Below are 27,479 nucleotides of genomic sequence, written 5' to 3'. Positions count from 1 at the left end.
ATGAGATGGCACAAAAAACTCTGCCCCATCAAAATGTCAGCGGGCCGCAACCTTTCTTGAGCACGTGATCATGCTAGAAAGAATTCTGAAAGCAAACGACAGACTCATATTAAACCGGTCGAACACCTTGCGCCTGTTCCATCACGTTCCGAAATTGACGGTGATTGGCACTGTAGACATAAAAATAGTCGGATTCATAAATGAGATTGAAACCGACCGAGTGCGGCTATACATGAGAGCCACCTCCTTGATCACGCTGCTTTTGGACTCGAGAGACGATCTTCAGGCATTGGGTTTTGAATTGCGGGCAAATGAGAGCACACAGAGCCAAGGTACACAGGTGAAAGTCCACTAGAGAAAAGACATGATTGGGAGAATTGTATCACAAAACCTTTGACGAACAGCAGACAAAGCCTTACCAGGTTTACATCCCTTGCTCCAGAAAACCTAGAGGAGAAGGGCTTGGCAAGGAAGCCAGGCTGGACAAAGACAGTCCTGCCTAAGAACTTAAAGAATTTCAAAATAACGATTAGGAAGGAAAACTCCAAAACAGATTGCAAAAAAGTGGGGTTCGAAGTTCCCCAAAATAAATCAACTATAGAAAATGAGCAGTCGTAGAATTGGATGGCAAGGGCCCTGGTGCTGAAGCCTCAGCCATAGAACCAGACGAAGGGAGAAGTGGGAACTTGGAGGATTGGTTCATGGAATAGCAGAGTCTTTGGCCGCCTCTTTCAAAAACTGGATCCTATTGTGATCAGTCTTGACATATTATGCCTACAGGAAACCTGGCTGTCGGAACATCCCTTTGTTAGATGGCTATTCAGCGCACCTAAATAAAGTAAAGAAAGGAAGCCAGGGTAGGCCCTCTTCTGGATTCTATGTCATTTCATCGACAGCTGTTTTTACGACGGGTGTTTGTACGCTGAGTTTTTGCCGAAAATACTCATCGAATTTGTTTTTTAAATTATTTTTGGGGTGTTCACTCCCCAAACCCCATCCTCTAGCTTTTTTTTGGTATCACCGACCCCCCAACCCTTTATATGCCCTTTCCCACCCCCCAAAAAAAAATCCAAATTTATTTTGTCAAAATCTCTGCGTAAAAACACCAGTCAGAAAAACGAGTGTCGATGAAAGGACGTACTACCGTCTTCTGGGCTTTTAACCCTGGTCGGAAATGGTGCAAATCTGGAAGTAATTGAAACCTTTAATCCAAATCCATGCATCCAAATATTGGTTGTAGCCTCCCTAGAGTGTGCTGGTGAGGCGCAGAGGTGAATGACTCTATTCAATCTTTACTGGAATCCAGACTGGCAAGAGTCAAGCACTTTTATCGACCCAGAAAAATAAACAAACCGCACCTTGGACACAAAAGGTGGAAGCGGAAGGAGAGATTGAGACTGAAACCCAAAGCGATTCCACGCTTAACAGAACATCTACTAACCTTGCAGACAAGTCATGACGGGGAGCATTAAATACGGCTCTGCTTTAGCAATGTTTAGCGAAAAAACTGCTAAGAGCAGCAGACCTTTCTTCAAACCCTTACACTCCTACGATAAAGAGGAGGTCAGACAGAAGTGCCTACTACGGAATGAAATAAGAACGCTCAAGGTCCTTCCAATGAAGACCAAGCAAGATTTGATCAAAAAGAGAAAACAAAAATACAAACACTGGTTCATCTCACACAAAGTAATAAGGTACCAGAACAACGCTGAAACAATGCTCAGTGCCTTGACCAAGAACAACTCCAGGACTTTGTGTCAGATCATCAACGACGAAGGACAATCAAACTCTTCCCTTCAGCTAAACCTGATACCAGAAAACAGCTGGGTGCCCTCATTTGGGAAGCTATACTCACTGCACAATCAGAATGAGAAAGCTGTACCCTCATTGCCAAAGCAGAATTGGAACCTAGAGGGAGAAGAAATTCTATCCCAAATAAAGAAGGTGAGCAGATCACGTGCCCCTGGCCCAGACGGCCTGGCCAACAAGATGCTGAGAGCTGCCCCGGAGGCCTGTGCTGACGTCTGTGTGATACCGTTCCAAAGAATCTTGTCACGAGGTGAAGTACTGCAGTCATGGAAAACTGCTGTGGTGGTGACGATATTTAAAAAGGGAGACAGAAATGATGCAAAAATCGATTGGCCCATCGCATTACTTGATGTCTTAGGGAAACAATTTGCCTCCCTTTTACTTAAGCGCTTGAATGACTGGACTACACAAGCGGGATGCTATGATTGCCGTCAGACTGGCTTTGTCAAAGAAGTTGGCTGCAATCTGAACCTTTTCTTAACCCGCTAAAGATGAGAGCAAGCAAGGGGCTCAGTAAAATATACTTAGTCTGTATTGACTTAGAACATGCTTCGATCAGACCGAAAAAAAAAAGGTCCGACCGTACAAAAAGCCTGGAAAATGCTACCACCAAAGGTTCGAACACCAAATGTTCGAACCTTTGGTGGCAGTATTGCAGGTAAGTAAAAAAGTAAAAAAATGTTTTTAAAAAGTCTGCGGGGCGGCAGGGGTGTACCCTGCAACACCCCGCTCACCTGTGTGGCATAGTGAGCGGGGTGTTGTGGGGGACAAACCCGCAGCACACCCGCAAACAAAAAAAAAAAAACAGGGGCTGCAGGGGTGTCCCCAGCAACACCCCACTCACTATATTTTACAGTATAGTGAGCGGGGGTTGCGAGGGACACCCCTGCAGCCCCCGTAGTATGTAAGTGTGTTCGCATGAGGAAGGTGCGAACCTTTGGTAGTTCGCACCTTTCTCATGCGAACTTTCCAGCCACGGCAAAATAAGCCGCGGTCGGATCACTTAGTATCCTTTTGACAGAATAAACCGAGAGTCACTGTGGGCTAAACTGGAAACAAGAGGGTGCTCAAGGGACCATTTTTATCGATGAAAGACCTCTATACCGGCACATCTATGAAAATTGGGCTCAACCAAGCTGGCACACTAACTAAAATGATACTGACATTTAAAGGCTTGAAGCAGGGTTGCCCGATGGCGCCAGCCTTATTTAAGTTCTTCATCAAAGATCTGAAAGAGGTACTATCCAACGGTCGCTCCTTTTCACCAAGAATAAACAAAACCGCGGTGGGGTGGCTCCTGTACGCGGACGATCTGGTATTGTTAGATCTCACACCAGTCGGCCTCCAGAGAAAACTTGAGCTTCTGCAAACTTACATCCTCCGAAACGACGTAAAGATTAAAGCAAAAAAGTCAGAAATCATAATTCTGGAAAATTTGAAAGGGAGGAAAAGCAAAATGCGGAGCTGGTGGCTGAATGAAAACCGTATCAGATCCGTTGATTACACAAATACCTGGGAGTAACAATAGACGCTACTGCCTGTGATGCCCCAAGGTCTAAATCTCTAAAGGAAAAAAGAAAAAACCTAACCGCACAGGCCATGGTGATTGGGCGCAAGTACTGAAAGGTCTCGCTTGCCCCGATCATCAAGTTTATAACCAAATGGTAGCATCATGGCTTACCTGGGAAACCTGGGAAACTCTGGAGGGTCCCTTCTGGAAGAAAGTCCTGAGACTTTCATTCTGCGTGCCAATGGCGATAATTAGGCACGGAGTGGGCCTTCTTTCACTCTATGCAAGAGTGGTTTGGAACTCGCTTCAACTATTCAGAAAGATACATCTTCCTTGTTGCCCACCGCAATTTGGAGTATTGGTCGAAAAAGAAGCTGGAAGCCAAGACCCAATACACTAAACGCATGGTCAACCCAATGTCGAAGGATCCTACTGAAGGTGGGGGTGTCCATGGAAACGCTGTTTAAAAATCCTCTATTGGTAAGAAAAATTCTCTGGGGGGACGACTGGCGGGAAACTGAACAAAAAAGATCAAATTCAACAGTGGACGCCCTCTCAGGTTTCCCTGTAGCCTCTTTGAATGTGACACCCCTTTACTTGAAGAGATCCCGCAGTGTGAAACATAGACACTTTCTTCTGAGGTTCAGCTTAAACGTTTTACGCACGAAGGTTACCCTTTTGAGATATGGAGAAGAGGTTCTCCATATCTGCGACCTGTGACCCTAATGCACCTACTCCTGTTGTGTCCCAATCTAAGGGCAGCGCTGCTTTACGAGGCCTGGTGGGAAGTGTTATATGGCGGGAGGGATGTGAAACTTAACTACGCCCTTGTGAAATACTTGGAAATCACTTGGAAGAGATTGGAAGTCTAGGATGAAAGAGATCTTCTCTTCTCTCCCTCTCCTCTCTGTACTCTCTTTTCCCTCTCTCCTTTTCCGTGCCCTTGCGAGCTGCCCTGCTTCCTCTTTCCTTCTTTATTGTCCTCTCCTGTCATACAGCGACTTGATGGTACATTTCCTTGCGATATATTAGATTTTATTGGAATCTTTGGGGAAATGTTGATGGATTTGTATGGAAGAGATTGGCAAAGGTTTAAATAAACTAAATGCCTAATAATAAAAAGATATAGAAATATATATATATATATTATTTATGAGCGTCATTTTGTGGGTGTGGTATTGGTGCAGTACCAGCCCTTGCCACACTGATAGGGCACACATGGTCATCCGTCCAGTAGGAGGGTGATGGGCATATGGGTTGTGTTTTGCTGCAGCTGAATGCTCCCATGTGCTGTCAGGAGCCCAGCATCTGTAGTATTGGAATCCTGTGTGGCTTCACCTTCGAGGACTGCTCTTCAATCTTAAGGCTATTTCTGCAACCTTTCTTGGAAATTGTGCTGGAAAATAGCCCATTTACACTTGTCATTTTAAAAGGATTGTTGTGGGGAAGGAAGAGCCCCCACTACCTCCATCCCCACCAGACCAGTTCTTGGTGGATTCGGGCTTGTTGCTCGCTATATTATTATTATTATTATTATTATTATTATTGGGATATTTATTGAGCACAAACCTGGCTTTGGGAAGCAACAGAGCGCTTTACAATCATAGGGGGAAGAACACAGTGAGGGGAGCAGAGAATCTGAGGGGCAGAGAGCCAACGGGCGAGGGGGAGGACGGGCAGTTTGGTAGCACGGGACGTGCAAACAGTCGGAGCTCACCAGGCACCAATGTTGCCGGCATCCCTGGCGATGCCGATCCATTCCTCGGCCCTGATGCACGCACGGTTCAGATCCGCGCATCAGAGTCGATATTGCGTCATTTCCCTGACTACGCGTTGCGGGGGGAGAGCCGCTGTGGGTGGGATCAGGGACACTAGCATTATCTCAGGAGGCCCATCACAGGGAAGTAATTCAATAGATGTCATTAAGAGTTAGGCGGTATAGGGGTGGGGGTGGAAGTGAACGGGGAAGGAGTATGGAGGAAAAATCAGCAAACAAGGTGAAGTCATTTCAACAAAGTCATTTACCACGAACAGAGGGTGGGAAGGAATTGAGCTCTTTTTGCGATCTAGAGCTGCGCCAGACAGTGAATGTCAGGGAGCAAGAGTGAACATCCCACCATCATTGCGCGTGACCCGAGCCGGTTACAGACCATCATTGCATTTCTGGCATTGACTGTCCTCAGGCCATGACACATTCTTCACAATTGAAATGATTAAATTAATAAAGATGCTGGAATTGTACAAAGACTATTCCTGAGGACCGGGCGGAAGAGGTGTTTTTATTTTATTTGTAAATACTGTGATGCTGGATATGAAATAAATTGAAACACATTTGATTAAAAACAACTTGAGAGAACCTCCCCCATGAGATCAGACTCTCAAGCACTTTCCCCCTTCCTTGCTGCACTTGCACGTTACAAGGCATAGTAGGTTCCTTCTCTCCCCCCCCCCCCACTGCTCTTAAATATTGTTTTTTAAATGTTTTTTTATGTATTTCCCTCTCCTGCCCCCTCGCTTTCTCCGTGAGCGCTTTTAAATAGTATGTTCTTATTGTATAAGCGCCTAACAAGCAAACAATAAATAAATAAATAAGCCAGGTGCTATGGACAAGAGAAGCCTCCATGTTGAAAGTGATGTGTTGTGCCTTTCCATAAAAGTAAGGTCGGCGCTGGCCAGCAAGGCATCCACCCCCTCTGACATGCTTGGTACCTGCCTTCAGGGGCATGGCCTGGTGACCTGGCGTCACCATGGTGTGGCAGTGTGCATGATACTAGCCCATACTCTGTAGAGGAGACGCCATATGTAAATGCCCTCTTTGTGTTCCAGGTCCGGGCGAGTCAGGGTGGCGTGAGGCCCGGAGGTCAGCCGGCATTCTGCCTTAACCTCGTGCCGGTGGAAGCCATAAACTTCTTCTGTCAAATGCAGGATGAGAAGGCCAGGCAAGCCCTGAAACCAGTGTGTGCAGAAGAGAAGGCTGGCCAGAAGGACACCGTGCTGGCCCTGCCCCCGCTAGACAGGTGAGAATCTCGAAAGGCCCTGCCGCCGCTGCAGGGCATGTGTTGCTCAGAGCCGGACGGCTGCCAGACTTCTGCAATATCTGTTCTTGTGAGTCATAGACATCGCCTTCGGACCTCCTTGGTAGCCTTGATGGGCTTGTGTGACTCTCTACCATGATGCAAAGCTTTGCTTCTCAAACATAGTTCCTCGCACGTCAAAACAATGTCCTTTCAGGGTCTCTGTCATGCGCACACACTTTATATCCGAGCCCCAATCTTCTGAATACCAACTTGAGCTCATCCCAACCTTCCACAGTAAACTGTGACGTTCCTTCTCTCCTGTGTTTTTGGGTGCTTTGACAATTGGGGATTTCTTCACCCATTTCAAAATCAGGATGTTTGTGTTGTTTTTGAATAGAGCATTAACAGCATGCTCGCAATACAGACACTGCAGTACAGAGCAACATTTTAACACATTCATCTTTTTTCCTGCCTGGAGCAGATGTTTCATCAACACAGATCGCTATTATTTCGGCTTCAAAATCTCCCCAATGTGCGCTTGATACAGTCGTGCGATGCGCTGTATCGTGTTACCACTGGTTGCCGACTTGTCATTCAACTGGCTAGGTATACCATTCTCATATACCTAAGAGCTCTGGTGCATATCATAGCCACAGCTTGTGCACAGGGACTGGCTATGATATGCGCCAGAGCATGCACACAATTATACCATTCTCAGGCTCCTGAGAGCTCTGGTGCATATCATAGCCAGAGCATGCACACAATTATACCATTCTCAGGCTCCTGAGAGCTCTGGTGCATATCATAGCCAGAGAATGTGTACAGGGACTGGCTATGATATACGCCAGAACATGCACACAGGTATACCATTCTCATATACATGAGAGCTCTGGTGCATATCATAGCCAGAGAATGTGTGCAGGGACTGGCTATGATATACGCCAGAACATGCACACAGGTATACCATTCTCATGTACATGAGAGCTCTGGTGCATATCATAGCCAGAGCTTGTGCACAGGGACTGCCTATGATATGCGCCAGAGCATGCTCACAGGTATACCATTCCCAGGCCCCTGAGAGCTCTGGTGCATATCATAGCCAGAGCTTGTGCACAGGGACTGGCTATGATATGCGCCAGAGCATGCACACAGGTATACCATTCTCAGGCCCCTGAGAGCTCTGGTGCATATCATAGCCAGAGCATGCACACAATTATACCATTCTCATGTACCTAAGAGCTCTGGTGCATATCATAGCCACAGCTTGTGCACAGGGACTGGCTATGATATGCGCCAGAGCATGCACACAATTATACAATTCTCAGGCGCATAAGAGCCCTGGTGCATATCATAGCCAGAGCATGCACACAATTATACCATTCTCAGGCCCCTGAGAGCTCTGGTGCATATCATAGCCACAGCTTGTGCACAGGGACTGGCTATGATATGCGCCAGAGCATGCACACAATTATACCATTCTCAGGCGCATAAGAGCGCTGGTGCATATCATAGCCAGAGCATGCACACAATTATACCATTCTCAGGCCCCTGAGAGCTCTGGTGCATATCATAGCCAGAGAATGTGCACAGGGACTGGCTATGATATACGCCAGAACATGCACACAGGTATACCATTCTCATGTACATGAGAGCTCTGGTGCATATCATAGCCAGAGCTTGTGCACAGGGACTGGTTATGATATGCGCCAGAGCATGCACACGGGTATACCATTCCCAGGCCCCTGAGAGCTCTGGTGCATATCATAGCCAGAGCTTGTGCACAGGGTCTGGCTATGATATGCGCCAGAGCATGCACACAATTATACCATTCTCAGGCCCATGAGAGTTCTGGTGCATATCATAGCCAGAGAATGTGCACAGGGACTGGCTATGATATACACCAGAGCATGCACACAGGTATACCATTCTCATGTACATGAGAGCTCTGGTGCATATCATAACCAGAACCTGTGCACAGGGACTGGCTATGATATGCGCCAGAGCATGCACACAGGTATACCATTCTCAGGGGCATGAGAGCTCTGGTGTGTATCATGGCCAGAGCATGCACACAGGTATACCATTCTCAGGCCACTGAGAGCTCTGGTGCACATCATGGCCAGAGCATGCACACAGGGATACCATTCTCAGGTGCATAAGAGTGCTGTAGTGCATATCATAACCAGAGCATGTGCACAGGGACTGGCTATGATATACGCTAGAGCATGCCCACAGGTATACCATTCTCTGGTGCATAAGTGCTCTGGTGTGTATCATAACCAGAGCATGCCCACAGGTATACCATTATCTGGTGCATAAGTGCTCTGGTGTCTATCATAACCAGAGCATGTGCACAGGTATAACATTTTCAGGCACATAAGAGCTCTGGTGCTTCTCATAGCCAGAACATGCACACAGGTATACCATTCTCAGGCCCATGAGAGTTCTGGTGCATATCATAACCAGAGCATGTGCACAGGGACTGGTTATGGTATGTGTCAGAGCATGCACTCAGGTAAACCATTCTCAAGGTGCATGAGAGCTCTGGTATGCATCATAGCCAGAGCATGCACACAGGTGTACCATTCTCAGGCGCATCAGGGCCCAGGAGCATATCGTAGCCAGAGCATGCACACAAGTAAACCATTCTCAGGCCCATGAGATCTCTGGTGTGTATCATAGCCAGAGCATGCACACAGGTAAACCATTCTCAGGCCCATGAGATCTCTGGTGTGTATCGTAGCCAGAGCATGCACACAGGTAAACCATTCTCAGGCCCATGAGAGTTCCGGTGCATATCATAGCCAGAGCATGTGCACAGGGACTGGCTATGGTATGTGCCAGAGCATGCACACAGGTAAACCATTCTCAGGTGCATGAGAGCTCTGGTGTATATCATAGCCAGAGCATGCACACAGGTAAACCATTCTCAGGCCCATGAGAGCTCTAGTGTATATCATAGCCAGAGCATGCACACAGGTAAACCATTCTCAGGCCCATGAGAGCTCTGGTGTGTATCATAGCAAGAGCATGCACACAGGTATAACATTCTCAGGCCCATGAGAGTTCCGGTGCATATCATAGCCAGAGCATGTGCACAGGGACTGGCTATGGTATGTGCCAGAGCATGCACACAGGTAAACCATTCTCAGGTGCATGAGAGCTCTGGTGTATATCATAGCCAGAGCATGCACACAGGTAAGCCATTCTCAGGCCCATGAGAGCTCTAGTGTATATCATAGCCAGAGCATGCACACAGGTAAACCATTCTCAGGTGCATAAGGGCCCTGGAGCATATCTTAGCCAGAGCATGCACACATGTAAACCATTCTCAGGCCCATGAGAGCTCTGGTGTGTATCATAGCCAAAGCATGCGCAAAGGTATACCATTCTCAGACCCATGAGAGCTCTGGTGCTTATCATAGCCAGAACATGCATACAGGAATAACATTCTCATGTACATGAGAGCTCTGGTGCATATCATAGCCAGAGCATGCACACAGGGACTGGCTATGATATGCACCAGAGCATGCACACAGGTAAACCATTCTCAGGCCCATGAGAGCCCTGGTGCATATCATTGCCAGAGCATGTGCACAGGGACTGGCTCTGATATGCGCCAGAGAAGGCACACAGGTATACCATTCTCGGGTGCATAGGAGCTCTGGTCTGTATCATAGCCAGACCATGCCCACATGTATACCATTCTCATATACATAAGAGCTCTGGTGCTAAGGCTGAATTCTTCAACTCTGAAATAGAGCATGCAGACAACAAGACCAGCAAACTCTTCAATATTCTGAAGAGTATTGAAAAACCTGCATCCATCACTCCTCCTTTTATGCCCACAGAGGCCGATTGCAATACGGTCCTAAATGCATTTCAAGCCAAAACGGATAAAGCCAGACAAAATATTATTAAAGCTAGATCCACCGCTAAACAGGATTTGCCACCCACACAAATGAGGGCAACTGTCAGAAAACAGTTTTTCAAATTTGACCCCATTTCGGAGGCAGATATGCTTGAGTTGCTGAATAATATGAACCCTACTACTTGTGCAGAAAACATCCTACCTCCTAGCATCATTCTCCAACATAATGATATTTTTGCTCCGGTCTTTCGGAGAATAGTGAATGCTTCTTTCCAAGAGGGCACAGTTCCCAGAGACCTCAAGAAAGTCACTATTACACCACTTATAAAGAAAGTTGGCTTGGATCCCAAGGATCCAGCTAACCTTCGTCCGATAACTAACTCGAACTTTATTCTTAAACTCCTAGACAAGGTTGCAACACAGCAACTCCAACATTTTGTAGAGAACCAGGGAGTTCTGCACCAGCAACAGTCAGGCTTCAGGGCGTCTCATAGTACAGAGACAGCCATGCTGGACCTGCAGAATCGGATGCTGAGTTTGCTCGATAAGAACAAGTTAGGGTTATTAATGCTCCTTGATCTAAGTGCCGCTTTCGATCTAGTGGACCATCATCTACTCATCAAGGCACTTAGAGAAAATGTGGGGTGCTCTGAAAGAGCCCTGGACTGGCTTCTGTCATTTCTATCTAATCGCCAAGCTAGAGTCCACTGGGGCAACAGTTTTTCTGATCCCTGTGATATCCTTTTTGGAGTTCCCCAAGGTGCTAGTTTATCTCCTATGTTATTTAATATATATATGCTTACTCTGTGTAGCTCACTGGTGGAAGCAGGTGTGTCGTTCACGAATTACGCGGACGATACCCAACTCATACTGGAACTGGGGGGCAGACACCACGCTAAGGACAGTGAACTGATCGCCAGGATTTACATGACAATAGACGATTGGATGCAGGCAAACTGGATGTGCCTGAATGATTCAAAAACGGAATTGATGCTGTTCGGCTCCAGCCGCCAGCTGGCAAATTTGGGACCTCAGTACAATTCTTTTCTAATCAAAAATGCCACCATTCAGGTGGCTTCTACAGTGAAAACACTGGGTATGATGGTCAATTCTGCGGTCGACTCCCATGCCCAGACCAGTTACCTGCATAAGAACACAGCGTATTACCTGAGATTAATGAAAGCTATCAAGCCGTTCCTTAATGAAGGTAATATGGCCACGATAGCTAGAGCCATTATTCTATCACGGCTTGATTATGGTAACGCTTTGCTGTTGGGGGCCTCTTCCAAGGACTTAGCTAGCTGCCAAGTGATCCAGAATAACGCGGTCAGGCTTGTCAAGAACTTAAAGAAGAAAGATCACACCACAGCAGATAGAATATCACTGCACTGGCTCAGGGTAGAAGAGCGTATCAAGTTCAAGGCCCTCTGCTTGGTGCACAAGTGTTTCTATGGCTCTGCGCCGGTCTATTTGAAAAAGAGCCTAGTGCCCTATATACCGAGGAGAAGTCTACGCTCGGAGGGAAAATGTCTGCTGTCAGTCCCCAATTTCAAGCTGAAATCTGGTTTGGGCAGATCATTCTTGGTGATGGCCCCCAAATTATGGAACAGTTTGCCCGAAGGGTTGAGGTCAGAGATAAACCACCTTACCTTCAGGAAGCACCTGAAGACATACCTCTTCAGATGAAGAGCCTGGGGAAAGTATTATTTCGGGGTCTCGGACAGGCCCAGTGTCTGTTATTTTATGTCTGTCTGGTGTTGTTGTTGTATTGTAAGTGCAAGCGCCCTGATGCCTACGGGCTACCGGCGCTATACAAACTATAATACATACATAATACATACATACATATCAGAACCAAAGCATGTGCACAGGGACTGGCTATGATATGTTGTAAGTGATTTCAATCCAGCCCACACCCAAGTCAACGTCTAGCTGTAATGCACAACTGAAATCTTTATTTCTTTTTGTCTTAAAGTTCTTTATTCTGAACAATATACCACTCATATCACGCCCCTCTCCTGGAACCCCCCCATCCCCCGGTCACACTGAACCAGGCTGGTTTGCAAAGTAAAAATATTTATTTAGGTATTTACAATTTAATCACACTATGTTTAATGGGTACACAATAATCACTGATGGGGTGATATAACACTGAATAATCTCTTTAATAAACAAGGAGTAGTAGTGAGCAAAACAATTCAGCACAGAAATAATACTTTTGTGTGTGTGTGTGTGCATATCAAATAGCACTGTGGTTATAGGTTCCCCCTGAACGCCCCTCAACCCCCCAATAGGCAATGTAAAGAGATAGGAGGAGAGAGCAGGTATTCAGGAATGGCAGAATTCAAACAAAATAACAATCCCACTTTCCCCCAGCAAACACAAGAGAAAACAGAATTGACTGTCAAGCTGTCTGAATGGCTTTTAAAGTTATCTTGAGAATGGATTGGGTAAAAACACTAAATATGGCCAAAATTGCTGAAATTCTACGCATTCTTATGGGAGCAGCTTTGGATAGTTGCACACAAACTTAAGCAATGAATTAGTACCAAGAAACAATTTGAAATCTTAAAATTCAAGTCTGAAGTGATCAAAAGCTGTTTTACACGTGTCAGAATTTCCCAAAAACGAAATTCGAGGTAAACTTTTCACTGCACGATAATCGCGTTAACGGGAGGACCGTATGGATTTGGGATGCGGTTTTAGATGCGATTTAAAACTGTGGATGTTAGCTACAAGCAGAAGTTTCTAGCACAAAAACTGAGGAAGCTATGGACGTTTTAGTGGAGATTGTTTTTTCGAGATAGGCTCGAGAACGGAAAACAGGAATGCACTTTTAAAATTACAAATGAATTTCTTACACTAGAGGATGACTATGAACAAAACTAATACCCCACAGGAACACATCCACTTGATCAGAATGACTGCCTGCCAAGGACTCACCTTTTTCAGATGAGAAAAGATCAGCGCAGAGATAGTTTTAGCAATACTAGTACAGGAGGAAGATAGGAGGGATCGGATAGGGAGTTCAGACAATTCAAAAGTACTCCTAACAATGCGGTTCTGAATACAAGATAGGATGGGTTTAAGATAGGGATTAACTAAGCAAGATACATATGCTAGTAACACAGTTCTATCTATAGATACTCACTAGATATGTTTTTAAAAGGAACCATTAGGATTCTGGTCCGTCAAGATTCTGGTCAGGGAATGGGATCTGGTTTTCGGACAGACAGCTGGGCACATCGGATTGGATCTCCAATCAGCAAGGCGCTCTGGTCACAGCACGGCACAGGACTGGACTGGCTCTGCAATGGCTCTGGTCACAGCACGGCACAGGACTGTACTGGATCTGCAATGCACTCTGGTCACAGCACGGCACTGGATTGGATCTGCCCTTCTTGGTGCTGATGATAATTATTTCAGCAGGCAAGCAGTACAGCGCAGCCCGGCTGTATTTTGATGCTTCCTCTTAGGTTTGTGGGGTTCTGGTTCTGGAATTTGAGGCCTAACTGAAAATGGTACAGCTATGCAATGGGTTTCTGCTTTGCCAAGTTTCTGGAGTCTGGAGCAAGGAAGATGGAGAGTTCCGCAGCAGGGTGCTCCGCCAGTATCAGGATAGTGGGTGAATCTGTCTGTCCTTTTGAGTGGTGAGCTGTCTCTTTTTATGCTATGATAAAGGGGTGTGTGTGCTGGTGTATCCTAAGCTTGCCCCTTTGACAGGTTATTGGGTCAGAGTCTCCTCTCTGCCTTGATATGAGGAGAGAAACAGTGTGTCATCTTTATGATGTGGTTTTATGAGGCTGAGAATCCAATCCTAGCCTCTTGAACACAAAATCTACATTTGGCACAATCCATATTTACACATGTGTAACCTCTATAACAATCACATATACAGATTACCTATTTTATATAGCAGCTATCCCTCAAAACCCTGTATCTGTGGGATCTTGTCTCTGCTTTTCACTGAATTTTGCCCTTTTCATCAGGAACACAAAGTCCAATTTATCAGCAAATTTCTACAAATGTGCGCGTTTAACATGGGCATAAGTGTAAGTGTATACAGTTTCATACTTCTAGCAGCAATACATTTTGTGTAAAGTCACATTTTCTGCCATTTCTTTCCAGAACATGTCACACGATTTTGCTGCCTCTTGAAACGTGCAGCCAAAATTTAGATTCACAAATCTGTTACTTTTATATGTTTCACAATATTACATAGTCAGTTATCAGTCTTTTTAAAATGTGTCCTTTGTCCTTCTTAAGGAGCAAATGGTGGTTTAGCGCCACCCCTTTGGTCTCTCCCTGAGAGCCCAGGAGCCCTCCCCCTTGTTTTCTCCTTGCAGAGGCCATTTACAACTGTCTTCGTACTTCGCATTTCCTGAGCTGGAGCTGTTCATTGTTCCCTTTTGCCTCTGTAGACCAGGTTCTTTCCAAACCCTATAATTATCGCCTAGGTGTGATTTCCTGCTGGAGGAAAATGCCTCTGTGAGGAAACCTGTTATTCCAGTTTGGTTAGCTTTAGCCAGGCTTGATTTAATTGTTAATTCAGTTGCATTTTTCCTTAGCTTAAAACAAAATTGTGATTTCAAAATAGCAGCTAGAATTATCATTCAAGATTTTAACCCATGTAAGCAAAACAAATACAATTTCAGCATCAGGCCTCTTAGATAGCAAACATCTGATTTCACTATCAGCATCAGGCCTCTTAGATAGCAAACATCTGATTTCAGTTTATACATGTTTAAAGTTTAATCAGGCAGGCTTCCTGACAGCTCTCACCCCTGCAGTCCACTGCTGCACAGAGATTTTGGCATCCACAGACAGGCCACTTTTGCTGTGGAAATCCCTTTATGCTTTCAGCTTTTCAGGACCTTACAAGTTCGCAATGATTTATTAGACTAAGTGAATTTTAGCACCCAGCAAGAATTTTGGATGTTTGAGGGTGTTTTGTACCGGCATTCTGCAGTTTCAGCAACAAAGAAAAAGGGATTTAAACCAAGATTTTGGGGTTTCATTTAGCAAAACCCTGCTTTTTCCTTCTGTACTCCATTTTCACATGTTGTGGAGCCCAGTGACGTTTTCCAGGAATGAGATCTCTGTTCCGCCACTGTCAACCTGCGTGGTAGATTGGGCAGCCATCTTTTTGTGCTTTGCAAAGTGCAATTTTCAGAGGTTTTGGCGCGCATAAGGGTTTTGCGGCCATTTTGATGTTTCTGGCACCAACATAACACAGTGATGCGGCATAGCAGAGCAGAAGTGGGTTAAAACATCTCACAGAGCCCCCCCTTAAAACTTGAGTTTGACCGCCCGTCAAGGGGAATTCGGGAGATTGGGATGTTCTTTCTTTCTTTCGTCCAGGTGGAGAAAGTCAGCAGCTTTTCTCATCAATGCTCGATTGACATGTTCTCCTCACCGGCTCTAGATGGGAGTATGGAGCGATACTCCGAGCTCCTTGGGTCTTTCCTCCCGGTCCCCAAGTGGTCCTCCTTGGTAATTAGAAATTCTTGGTTCCAATGCTATGAGACAGAACAGAGCCTGGTTATGGATATTTCCCCGCTACTATTCTTGTAGTGGGGCAGATGCATACATTGAATACAATTTACAATATTCCCCGCCTGTATTTACTACTGGTTTTAACAGGTGGATTCTTCTAGGTATCCAGAATGTCCCCCTCTGGGTTTCCGGTTGACTCCTCTATTTGCCGCAAAGCATGCCTGGGATGGCAACGCTTCAGCTGGTTTATGTGGACCCACTTGTCTTCCCCCTCTGTCAAACTGCCTTTGGGGATGCAGATTTTGTAGGTGACCGGTGAGATTCTGTCTACAATTTCAAAAGGACCCCGCCAAGTTGGGAGGAATTTGCGCTGTTTGGCTTGGTTCCTTTGGAAATTGTACAAGTAGACCCGATCTCCTACTTGGTATTCTTTTTTAGTTGTCTTAAGGTCATAGTGGGTCTTCATACTGCCTGCAGATCTTTCTAGATTCCGCTGAGCATAGGCAAAAGCATGTTGAAGGTGTTTTCTCAGATTCTCAACATACTCATGAGTTGTGGAGGCATTTATCAAGGTCTGCTCTTGGGTTCTGTAGGGCAGATGCTGGGGTAGCACCATCCTTCATCCAGTCATCAGCTCAAACTGAGACATTTTTGTTGCAGAAGAAGGGGTAGATCTGATGGCCATCAGGACAAGAGGTAATCGAATGTCCCAACTTGGCCCAGAATCTGCCACAAACTTTTTAAATATGCTCACAATAGTTTTGTTGTATCTCTAAACTCCACCACTCGAGGCTAGTCGGTAGGCAATGTGTAGTTTCCTTTTGACCCCAAGTATCTCCCACATCTTTGTCATCACTTCGCTAGTTTAGTGGCTATCTCGGTCTGACTCAATTCTTTGGAGTAGTCCAAAATGCGAGAAGATGTAATTGATCATCAGGGCAGCTGCTGTTTCTGACTTGCAATTTGGGGCCGGGAGACATTCCACCCATTTAGTGAACAAGCATGTTACAGTCAACATGTACTTGTTCCCTCTAGAGGAGCGAATCATGGGCCCGATAAAATCGACTTGCAAATCTGACCAAGGCAGTGTCATCCCCCTCTTTTGGAGGGGAGCACGGTGTGTGAGTGATGTTGGCTGAAATTGTGCACACACAAGACACCCCTTCAAGTATTGGTCGAGGTCCTGCCCCATGTGTGGCCAGTATGCAACCTCACGCAAGATTTCTAATGTCGTATGAAACCCCTGATGATCGGCTGTGGCCGCATCATGGGCGTGACTTAGCATCAGGCTTCAGAAGGAGGTAGGGACCACCCACTGGTCATGGCCAGCTATAGATCTCCTCACCATCTTGGATTCAGAACATTTTTGGACATTTCATCAACACTCTGAGGTCCTCTTTCCCAATGTAATCTGTATCCGTCAGGAGAAAGTTCTCAGGGTCCTTAATGTGTTGATAAAACTTACCAATTATTGGATCCCCTTTTTGAGCCGTAATCAAATCAGCATCTGGGGTCTTCTTACTCCATTGTGCAGTTGAGAGTTCATTGTGAGCATTTGTCTGGGACCTAGTTATAGCAGTGACCTGGATTTCCCCCAACAGGGACTCGATCTCAGTAGATCCCCTTTGATGGCTCCGGTTTTGGCCAGCTGATCAGCTAGGTCATTTACAGTTTTGTCTGGTCCCTCTACCTTAGAATGACCCTTGATCGTTTTCCAATAGATGGTCATCCCATGCGAGGTGACCAGATCATCAATATTTTGTATTAATTTTCCGTGTTTCAATGGTTTATTTTTAGCACATAGCATGCCTCTGGTTTTCCAGTTAACCAGGTGCTCCACGAACCCGTTCCATACATAATCTGCATCTGTGATTATGACCAGTTCATGAAGTTGGTGTTGGACAGCAGTGAGGATGGCTTGATGCACAGCCATCAGCTCTGCCACTTGACTACTTCGGGGACCGATTTTGTACCTAGCGGAGGGTTCTGGGGCATCATTCACCCATGCATTCCCTACACCAGCCACAAGTTCCTTTTCCCCGTTGTTGTCAACATGGTAGGAGCACCCATCCACATAGACAGTGGACATTCCCTCACACTGGTCTTCTTCATAGACTTTGTGTGGGGAATTAAGGTATGCCTCCATGTTGTCCTTGATTTTAAGACTTTCGTCCTCGAGACAGTTTTCTCTGGCACAATCAAGCAAGTCAACCAGACCTTGCCCGATGGGACTCTTCTTGTTTTGGCCATATCTGACCTCCACAGGAAAGCCTTGCATTGACATAATCCAGGAAGTAATTCCGGAATTACTCACATTTCCGGCACGGATTCTGTCACTTTGAAGATATTGCAAAGGTTGGTGGGGAGTCTCCACTATGATGTGTTCTCCCTGGATAAACGGGCAGTAATTCTTCAATGCCCACACCGTTGCCAGGAGTGCCTTCTCACAATTGTTGAATTTTTCCTCCACAGAGCATAAAGTCTTACTCGCATAGGAGATTACTTTATTGACCTTGTCATGCTTTTGATATAATACTGCAGTCAAGCATGTATTTGAGAACCCTGTCTCCAAGAAGAACTCCTTGTTTTTGACAGGGTAAGATAGGCCACTCCCACTTGATCCTCCCTTCAAAAGATGGATCAGGGGTCTTGTGATCTCTGCGTAATTCTCAATGAACCGTCTGCTGTAATTAGTTAGTCCAAGGAGGCTCATTAGTTCCCGCAGAGTTGTGGGGTCTTTTATTTTCTGGAGAGCTTCTACTTTCTTTTCCTGGGGACAGAGACCCTGAGGAGTTATCCCATGCCCCTGGAAATTGACACGGGTTCTGCACTATGGTGCCTTTTGAAAGGAGAGTTTTGCTCCGGCGGCCCTCAACTGTGTTAGGACATAACGGATCTCCGCTATGTGTTCCTCCACAGTTCAGCTTTTGACTAGAACATCATCTACATAGGCCAGGTTACCCCTTTCACCCAGGTCGGGCATGGCCTTATGCAAGAAGATGTTAAATTAATTGCCAGAGTTGATGTATCCGAAGGGAGTCCGGGTCCAAGTGTACTGCTGCCCCCGAAGGTAAAGACCAGCTTGTATTGGTCCTCCCTACTGACAGGTACAGTCCAGTACCCATTGGTCAGGTCAATTGCAGTGAATACCTTTGACCCCTGGGTCTGGGCCAGACTTTGGTCATTGTACGGAAGAGGCCATCAGGAAGTATGGACACGTTTGTTGAGCTCCCTTAGGTCGGCACAGCGTCTCCACTGACCGTTAGGTTTCAAAATCCCCAGCACCGGATTATTGAAGGTGCTGTGGACTGGAGGAATTATCCCACGGGACTCAAGGTTCTTAATTATTTCAGTAAGGGACTACATTGATGCGAGAGGCAAGCAAAATTGCTTCACAAACACGAGTCATACCAGGGTCCATGGGAATTGTTGTTGTGTGGATGTTCGTGCGACCACAGTCATATGAGTCCACCACAAAGAGATCTTGAAAATCTAAGAAAACTTGTTTCAATTGTTGCTTTTGCTCCAGAGTCTCACAGGCATCAGCTAGGTTGACTCTCTCTTCAACCATCTGCCTGAAGCCTGGAAAGACCTCCGGTTTGGCTATCTCAGCAGCCTCCTCCAGCTGGGTGGAGAAGTCCCTGGTCAAAGTATTGACTTGGACTAATGGCTTTAGGTAGGGAAGGCAGTCCTTGTGGACTTGAAAGATCACCTCATTCCTCCAGAAGTCAACGGTCACATCTTCCTTATCATAAGGGCAGGAAGAGTACACCAGAAAATTCCCCCCATACCGGGTGAAGATCCTGTCAGGTGTTGTGTCATTGTCACTATCACTGTCAAAAAAGTCCTTGGGGATTGGTCCTAACAGTTCATTGCCTAAATCTATGGAAAAATGTCGGTCATCAACCGCCATTCCAATAATGATGCCTGTGCCCAGAGTGATTCTCTTTAGGTCGCTGTTATCCACCTCTATTGGAATGGTGTTGTGTTCTATGTTGACTAGTGGTGTCAGATTTACCCCCAACCCTTGCTGTTGGAAATGGGCATTGAGATGGACATAGGTGTCAGGGTTTTTCAGTTTCTGTCCTCTTTTAATTTTTACCTCCAGTGAGAATTGTCAGGTCCATTCTGGGATGGTGACTTCCTCTCCAATCTGAATTTCAACGGCATATGGCAGCAGTTGTGCTGACCGAAATGCTTTCTCTGGGTCATCAAAGTCCATGGGATTACCCGCTAATCGGGACCAAGCTTTGAAGTTTATTAGGTCCAAACTAATGGCAAAGCGATTGAGAATATCACTGCCTAAATAAAATGCAGCAGGGACATCTCACACAACCCAACAATTATGGACTATGCTCTTGTTGCCTATGGACATTTTGTGCATACACCTGCTAGGCAGGAGATGTTTGGAAATGAGTGTTTCCAGGTACATTTCCCATTTGTCGAACAGTTTAAATGTGGGAATGGCTGGATCTTTTGGGAGTTTGCGGAACATGGCCTCGCTGATGAAGCTCTTACGGCTGTTCACACATACTCGGGCGAGAACAGAGTCCTTCCCCTCATTTAACTGATTAGGGATGAACAACTGCTCTCCAATTTTCTGAATATCAGCCAAGCTTTGAGCTGATTTCTCATCTTTTTGGACTATAGGAATGGGATTTTCTGATTGTGAATTTGTATAGAATTTCAGAGTGTTTCCTTCCAGTGTGGAATGCCACCTTAGACTGGAAGGAAGGTTGATTTTCAGAAATAGAGAGGACTCCCCATCACCAGTTTGTTGTCCTACTGCAATTACTGTCACGTCTGGGATTTGATTATTCTGGAAGTGAAAAACGATTTTTGTTCAACCATGTGGCATGTGCCATTTAAACTAACATGGTTGGCACTCTGTTTTAATTTTATTGGTCGGTTAGTCTGGGTCCAGAGGACCTTGTTTACACAATCTATGAGGGGAGACAATCTACGCATGATGTCATTCCCTAGTAAACAAGGTGTGTCCTCTGGAGTCACAACTATGACCGGGTGCTTCACCTTGTGTCGCCCAATTTTAATGTCTAAATCTGCAGTCCCCTCGACGGGAATTTCCTTCCCCTCGAAGTTCTGAAGTTGTCCAGGAAGAGGGGTGAGAGGAATTTGGTGTTTCTCCCCCCTTCCCAAATTCAGCTGATCAAAGGCCCTTTTTGACAGAAGGGTAGCTTGGGATCCAGTGTCCACCAGTGCCAAATTTGTGCATTGCCCCTGTATTTGGACCGGGGTATAAAATCTTCCCTCCTTTTCCTCAAGGGGGCAAAGATAATGCACATTTTTGGCCAACTGGTGGGTTAATTTCCTTGCTTTGGATACTGACAGAGAGGTGATTTGGGCTGGGTTTTGTTTGGGATCTTGGGAACCTGTAAGAAAAAGGTGACAGCTAAATGTGAAGTTTGGGTTCCCCTGGTTCTGATTCTGGGCTGCCCTCCCCTTTTTGGAGGCAGTCACCAGGATGGGTTTGAACCAGGGGATGTTCGTGCTGGTCATTCTGGGTACTGATGAAGGGCGGTTTTAACTCGGTCTCCACATCTACCCAGTCTGGATTTGGATCCTTTGAGACCCATTTTTCTTTGGGAGGAGTTTCCCCATCCCTGAAGGAGAAGATCCTTCCTTTTCACAGAATCCTCTGAGGACCCCTCTTCTTCAAACTGCAAGATTTGCACCTCCTCCACAAAATGGCTCTTATAAGGCTCTTTATTTCTCCTCCCCACCCTCTGCTCCTTGGGTTGCAGACTTTCGGGGGCAGGAGATTTGGGTTCTGGTTCCTAGGTTTCCAGGGGCTTTTCACAAGTGGGGAAGGAAGCTTCCTCTAAGACTTTACACCCCCCTTCCCCTTGTGCCTCCTCCCTGGGAACCGGTGGGTTGTCGGGGTTCTTCCCCCGTCATTGTTCCGGAGCACCAGACCCTGGATTTGAGGAATTCTGAGCCACCATGCTCATCTGAGGTTTCTGTTGAGCCCTCAGCATGCGACCCAGATCCTGTGCCATGTTCTGGACCTGGCGCTCTAGTTGGGACACCCGCTCTGGCTGGTACGGGGTCCTCAGGTCTACCCTGGGTTGATCGCCGGAAGGTTAACTATCTCTTCTCGCAAAATACCCCTGGTTAGGAAAGTTTGGCTACCCCTCCACCCTTGGCCTCCCCTCTCCCGGATTGGGCTGTCTGGGCTCAGGAAAGTGGGGAAAGAAAGAAAGGTTGTTTTGGGGGTTCAAGTTTGGCGCGTATCGGGGAAAGAAATTTGGTCCGGTATTTGGGGGATTACTCCCCTCCTGGGGAAAGTGAGGAGGGAAGTTTTGTGGGTTTCCAGCTGTCTGGTTGGATCCCACCACCCCTTGGGCTGGAGGAGTCCACACATAGCCCAGGATGTGTCTGTTCCCATTGTAGCGTCGGCTGATGTAGTCAAGGGACTCATTTGTGGGGTTACCTACCTGGCTCCTTGTTTGGGATTGACCCGAGGGCCTTCTGGGTTTGGGGTTGGTCGGATGCTGCATGGAAAGGTTTTTAGGCCCCCCATCTCCAGATCTAAAATGGGGGCAACCTTCACCTCCGCCATTTTAGCAGCAGCAAGGGTGTTGGTTGGTTTGGGGCTTTTGCTAATATTTTCATTTTCCAACGGCTTCTGTACCTCATAGATGCACGTTGCTTGTTCAATGACCCAGCGTAGTGATCTTTTCTCATGAAAGACCCTCACTAGCTGGGTCATAATGTATTTGGGGAGAGCATGAAAGAAGGTGTTCACAAATTCCTTACTGTCAGTGCGCACCTTTCTCGTGGTCTGCGCAAAGGCGCCTTTCAATTCCTGAACCCATTTTTGTGGGGCCTTGTCTTCCCCACATTGTAAGTAGTAGGCTGCCTTGCGAGCCTCTTGAGGGTTCCCATGAATGGAAAAATGTTTTAGGATGGCCGCCCTATATGTGGACCATCTGGAATGGTTCTGATCCTCCAGCCCTGCAAAGAAGCTGGAGTACTCAGGAGAAAATGTCCACTTTACATACCTAATACAGCTTTGGCTGTCCTTCAGATGGAACGTCTCCATCATCTGCTCAAATAATTCAAGGTGCTCCCAAACCGAATACTTGGCATTTTTGTGGTAGGGCGTGATGACGCACCTAATAGCTTTTATTTGTTTCAGGGGATCCTTGAGTAAAGCCCTCTTAACTTTGTTGCAAAACAGAGGGGGGTCTGGGCAACTCTCTACCAGCACAAACACAACCCATTGACTTGTTCTTGGGTGGATGGCCCCTGGGAGAGTCTCAACCAAGTCTTTAGCTCACTGTTCTTTTCACAGAGAAGAAATGTCCCCGCATATCAGTCTTTGTCCTGCCCAGGGGCAGTCCAGCACCGAAATGCTAGGCAATTCTCCTCTGAACAAGAGTGCCACAGCAACCCCATACACGTGTTTCAGCCTAGTTAGGCATCATCAGTGAGGTGAAGCTGGGCCTCTCTAAGAGCAGTGAGCAAGGGGTCCACGTCTGGATTCCCCTGGTAATTTAGGGTGAGACCTAAAGTTACTTGGTATGCAAAACAGAGGGGGGTCTGGGAAACTCTCTACCAGCACAAACACAGCTCATTGACTTGTTCTTGGGTGGGTGGCCCTTGGAGAGGCTCAACCAAGTCTTTACTTTGTTGGCCTTTTTAGTTCTGGTCACCCTGGTCCACTCATCCTCTGACTCAGAGGCACTGCTACCAGAGGTGGCTGTCTGGTCTTCTAGACTCTCCCGGATTCTGCAAGCTTGGAAATAGCTGGCAGAATGTGGGGGCCTACTCTCTTGGGACCTGTGGCGCTCAGAAGAGTCTGCTGTCTCTTCCTTGCTCCCAGGATTGGCTGAGTACCGCCCCCCAACTGTCCTAGCTGGGAAGAGGTTTTTAGTATACTCTTAGTGGGCCTAGTGTCATGGAATTCCCCACCAAATTTCACTGCCTGATTTCTTGGTAAGTTATATTTCTGAGGATCCATTTCTCTGATTCTCCCCCCACTGGTATCTCCCTGATCAGAGAAGATGGCCCTAGCACTTAGGAACCTGTACATAGATGCCCACCCATCCATTTCTTGGAGGCACTGACCTATTAGCCCCATATTCCCCATTGGGCTGAAGTCTACCATCCCCGTGGCCCTTGGTTCATGTGAGCCAGTGGACATGGGGGTGGCAGAGTCGATGGAATTGAAATGATTAAAGTCTCTGGAGCCAGGGTTCCTGAGGTTATGCTCAGGGGTTTCCCTCTCCCAATCTGACCTCATCTCTCTCAGCCCCTACTCCCAGATGGCATGCAAGAATCTGACCCTTTTCTTCTTCTATTAAGGCCTTACTTGTCTCTATTAGTTGTTCCTGCATGGCTATCTGTCTATGGAGCCTGTCTTTTTTCACAGAGAGCCTCATTGTCTCTCTGTGCTTCTTGTCTGATTTGGGAGTATTTGGCCAATTTCTGCTGCAGGAGGCTCACCTTCTGAGTCTGATCCTTACTAGCCTGATTATTCTTTGCCAGAGCTTCTTCCACCCTCCTGGTGTGCTCTAACAGCTTTCCATAGTTCATTTTGAGTTCACCCAGTCCCTGATGGGCCAGGTGATTTTCTTCCACCCTGGTTTTTAAATGGCTGACTTCCTGGCCTAAGGCGTCCCTTTCCTGAATCAGAGTACCCCTCTGTGCAGCCAGGTCGTCCCTTTGTTTCTTAAATGCCCCATCTTTCTGGCGCTCCTCATCAAACTCTGTTTGGGATTCAAGGTCTTTGATAATTAATTTATTATTTTCCTCTTTTAATTTGTCTATGCGGTTCTCTAAAGTGACCATCTGTTCTGCGCATGCTCTGTTAAAGGTTAATTCCTGTTCCAGCATTTGTTGGCTCCGTTGTAGAGAGTCCAATCTTTCCTGACACTCTTTTTGTAGTGTCAGTAATTTGGTATCTTGCTCTATCTTCTCTTGCTGCAGGAGATCCAGATCTTCCTTTAATTTTGTCAGGTACTATCTGGTTTCTCTCTCTGAATCTTGGCTCTTTTGTAGCCTTTGCTCTGCAGAGTCCAAATCAGTTTGGGTTTTCTCTAGGGATTGTACTTGCCTCTTTGCCAGATCTAGGTTTTTGGCATATTTTTCCTGTATTACTCCATTGTGGAGGTATAGGTAAGCCGCTATTTTGGTAATTTTACATTGCTCTTCTTTTACTTTTGGGGCCATGTGCAATTCACTAAGTGCCTGGTGTAATGGACCCTGGTCCTGCCATGTATCTAATTCTATGGTAGTGATTTGTTGTTTGATTTCCTGCAGCCAGACATTCTCATCCTGCTCTACCCATTCACCCCTGACAAACAATTTGTGCAGTAGGGGTTCTTTTGCAATATTGATTTCCACTGGTGTCGCCATTCCGGAAATATTAATTTTCTTCGGATTTACTCAGGGTTATTTTTACCTTTGCAAACGGGCCCAACTCCTTTGAGTTTTTCTTTAGGGTGTTTTTACAGTGTAGCACAGTATGCTAGCCCAACAGGGTGTATGTACCCCGTCAGTTAGCATGCTGTGCAAGACTGTCTAATTCAGGATCGTGGATGAGCCCCCAAGCTGTAAGTGATTTCAATCCGGTACACACCCAAGGCCACGCCTAGCGTGTAATGCACAACTGAAATCCTTATTTATTTTTATCTAAAAGTTATTTATTCTGAACGATATACCACTCATATCACGCCCCTCTCCTGGAACCCTCCCGATCACACTGAGCCAGGAATCAGGCTGTAAAAATATTTATTTATGTATTTGCAATTTAAACACACTATGTTTAATGGGTACACAATAATCACCAATGGGGTGATATAACACTGAATATTCTCTTTAATAAACAAGGAGTAGTAGTGAGCAAAACAATTCAGCACAGAAATAATACTTTGCAGATCAAATAGCACTGTGGTTATAGGTTCCCCCTGCATACCCCCCAAATCCCCAATAGGCAATGTAAAGAGATAGGAGAGATCAGGTATTCAGGAATAGCAGAATTCAAACAAAATAACAATCACACTTTCCCCAGCAAACACAAGAGAAAACAGAATTGACTGTCAAGCTGTCTGAATGGCTTTTAAGGTTATCTTGAGAATGGATTGGGTAAAAACACTAAATATGGCCAAAATTGCTGGAATTGTATGAATTCCTATGGGATCCGCTTTGGATAGTTGCACACAAACACACACAATGATTTAGTACCAAGAAACAATTTGAAATCTTGAAATTCAAGTCGGGAGCGATCAAAAGCTGTTTTACACGTGTCAGAATTTCCCAAAAACGAAATTCGCTGCAAACTTTTCACTGCTCGATAACGGGAGAACCGTATGGATTTGGGATGCGGTTTTAGATGTGACTTAAAGCTGTGGATGTTAGCTACGAACAGAATTTTGTTTCTAGCACAATAACTGAGGAAGTTATGGACGTTTTAGTGGAGATCATTTTTTCGAGAAGGGAAAACAGGAATGCACTTTTAAAATGACAAATGAATTTCTTACACTAGAGGATGACTATGAACAAAACGAATACCCCTCAGGAACACAGCCACTTGATCAGAATGACTGCCTGCCAAGGACTCGCCTTTATCAGATGAGAAAAGATCAGCGCAGAGATAGTTTTAGCAATACTAGTACAGGAGGAAGATAGGAGGGATCGGATAGATGGTTCAGACAATTCAAAAGTACTCCTAACAATGCGGTTCTGATTACAAGATAGGATGGGTTTAAGATAGGGATTAACTAAGCAAGATACATATGCTAGTAACACAGTTCTATCTATAGACACTCACTAGATATGTTTTTAAACGGAACCGTCAGGATTCTGGTCAGGGAATGGGATCTGGTTTTCGGACAGACAGCTGGGCACATCGGATTGGATCTGCAATCAGCAAGCCGCTCTGGTCACAGCACGGCACAGGACTGGACTGGATCTGCAATGCACTCTGGTCACAGCACGGCACTGGATTGGATCTGCCCTTCTTGGTTCTGATGATAATTATTTCAGCAGGCAAGCAGTACAGCGCAACCCGGCTGTATTTTGATGCTTCCCCTTAGGTTTGTGGGGTTCTGGTTCTGGAAATTGAGGCCTAACTGAAAATGGTACAGCTATGCAATGGGTTTCTGCTTTGCCAAGTTTCTGGAGTCTGGAGCAAGGAAGATGGAGAGTTCCGCAGCAGGGTGCTCTGCCAGTATCAGGTTAGTGGGTGAATCTGTCTGTCCTTTTGAGTGGTGAGCTGTCTCTATTTATGCTATGATAAAGGGGTGTGTGTGCTGGTTTATCCTAAGCTCACCCCTTTGACAGGCAATTGGGTCAGAGTCTCCTCTCTGCCTTGATAGGAGGAGAGAAACAGTGTGTCATCTTTATGATGTGGTTTTATGAGGCTGAGAATCCAATCCTAGCCTATTGAACACACAATCTACATTTGGCACAATCCATATTTACACATGTGCAACCTCTATAACAATCACATATACAGATTACCTATTTTATATAGCAGCTATCCCTCAAAACCCTGTATCTGTGGGATCTTGTCTCTGCTTTTCACAGAATTTTGCCCTTTTCATCAGGAACACAATGTCCAATTTATCAGCAAATTTCTACAAGTGTGCGCGTTTAACATGGGCATAAGTGTATACAGTTTCATACTTCTAGCAGCAATACATTTTGTATAAAATCACATTTTCTGCCATTTCTTTCCAGAACATGTCACACGATTTTGCTGCCTCTTGAAACGTGCAGCCAAAATTTAGATTCACAAATCTGTTACTTT

At 45.9% G+C, this 27,479-nt stretch overlaps 1 protein-coding gene across 1 annotated transcript in view; it reads left to right on the top strand.

Annotated features, from left to right (window-relative positions):
* The window catches only part of WDR97 (WD repeat domain 97), an 847,808-nt gene that overhangs the window by 794,457 nt on the left and 25,872 nt on the right, over positions 1 to 27,479 (top strand). The window contains exon 24 of the mRNA XM_069621894.1: positions 6,146 to 6,336. Within this exon, the coding sequence (XP_069477995.1) occupies positions 6,146 to 6,336 (191 nt within the window). The remainder of the gene's footprint in view (positions 1 to 6,145; positions 6,337 to 27,479) is intronic.

This window comes from Ambystoma mexicanum, chromosome 5q (genome assembly GCF_040938575.1).
Source record: "Ambystoma mexicanum isolate Mex_15411 chromosome 5q, UKY_AmexF1_1, whole genome shotgun sequence".
Classification (NCBI taxonomy): domain Eukaryota; kingdom Metazoa; phylum Chordata; class Amphibia; order Caudata; family Ambystomatidae; genus Ambystoma; species Ambystoma mexicanum.
This window is presented reverse-complemented; position numbering and strand designations above follow the sequence as displayed.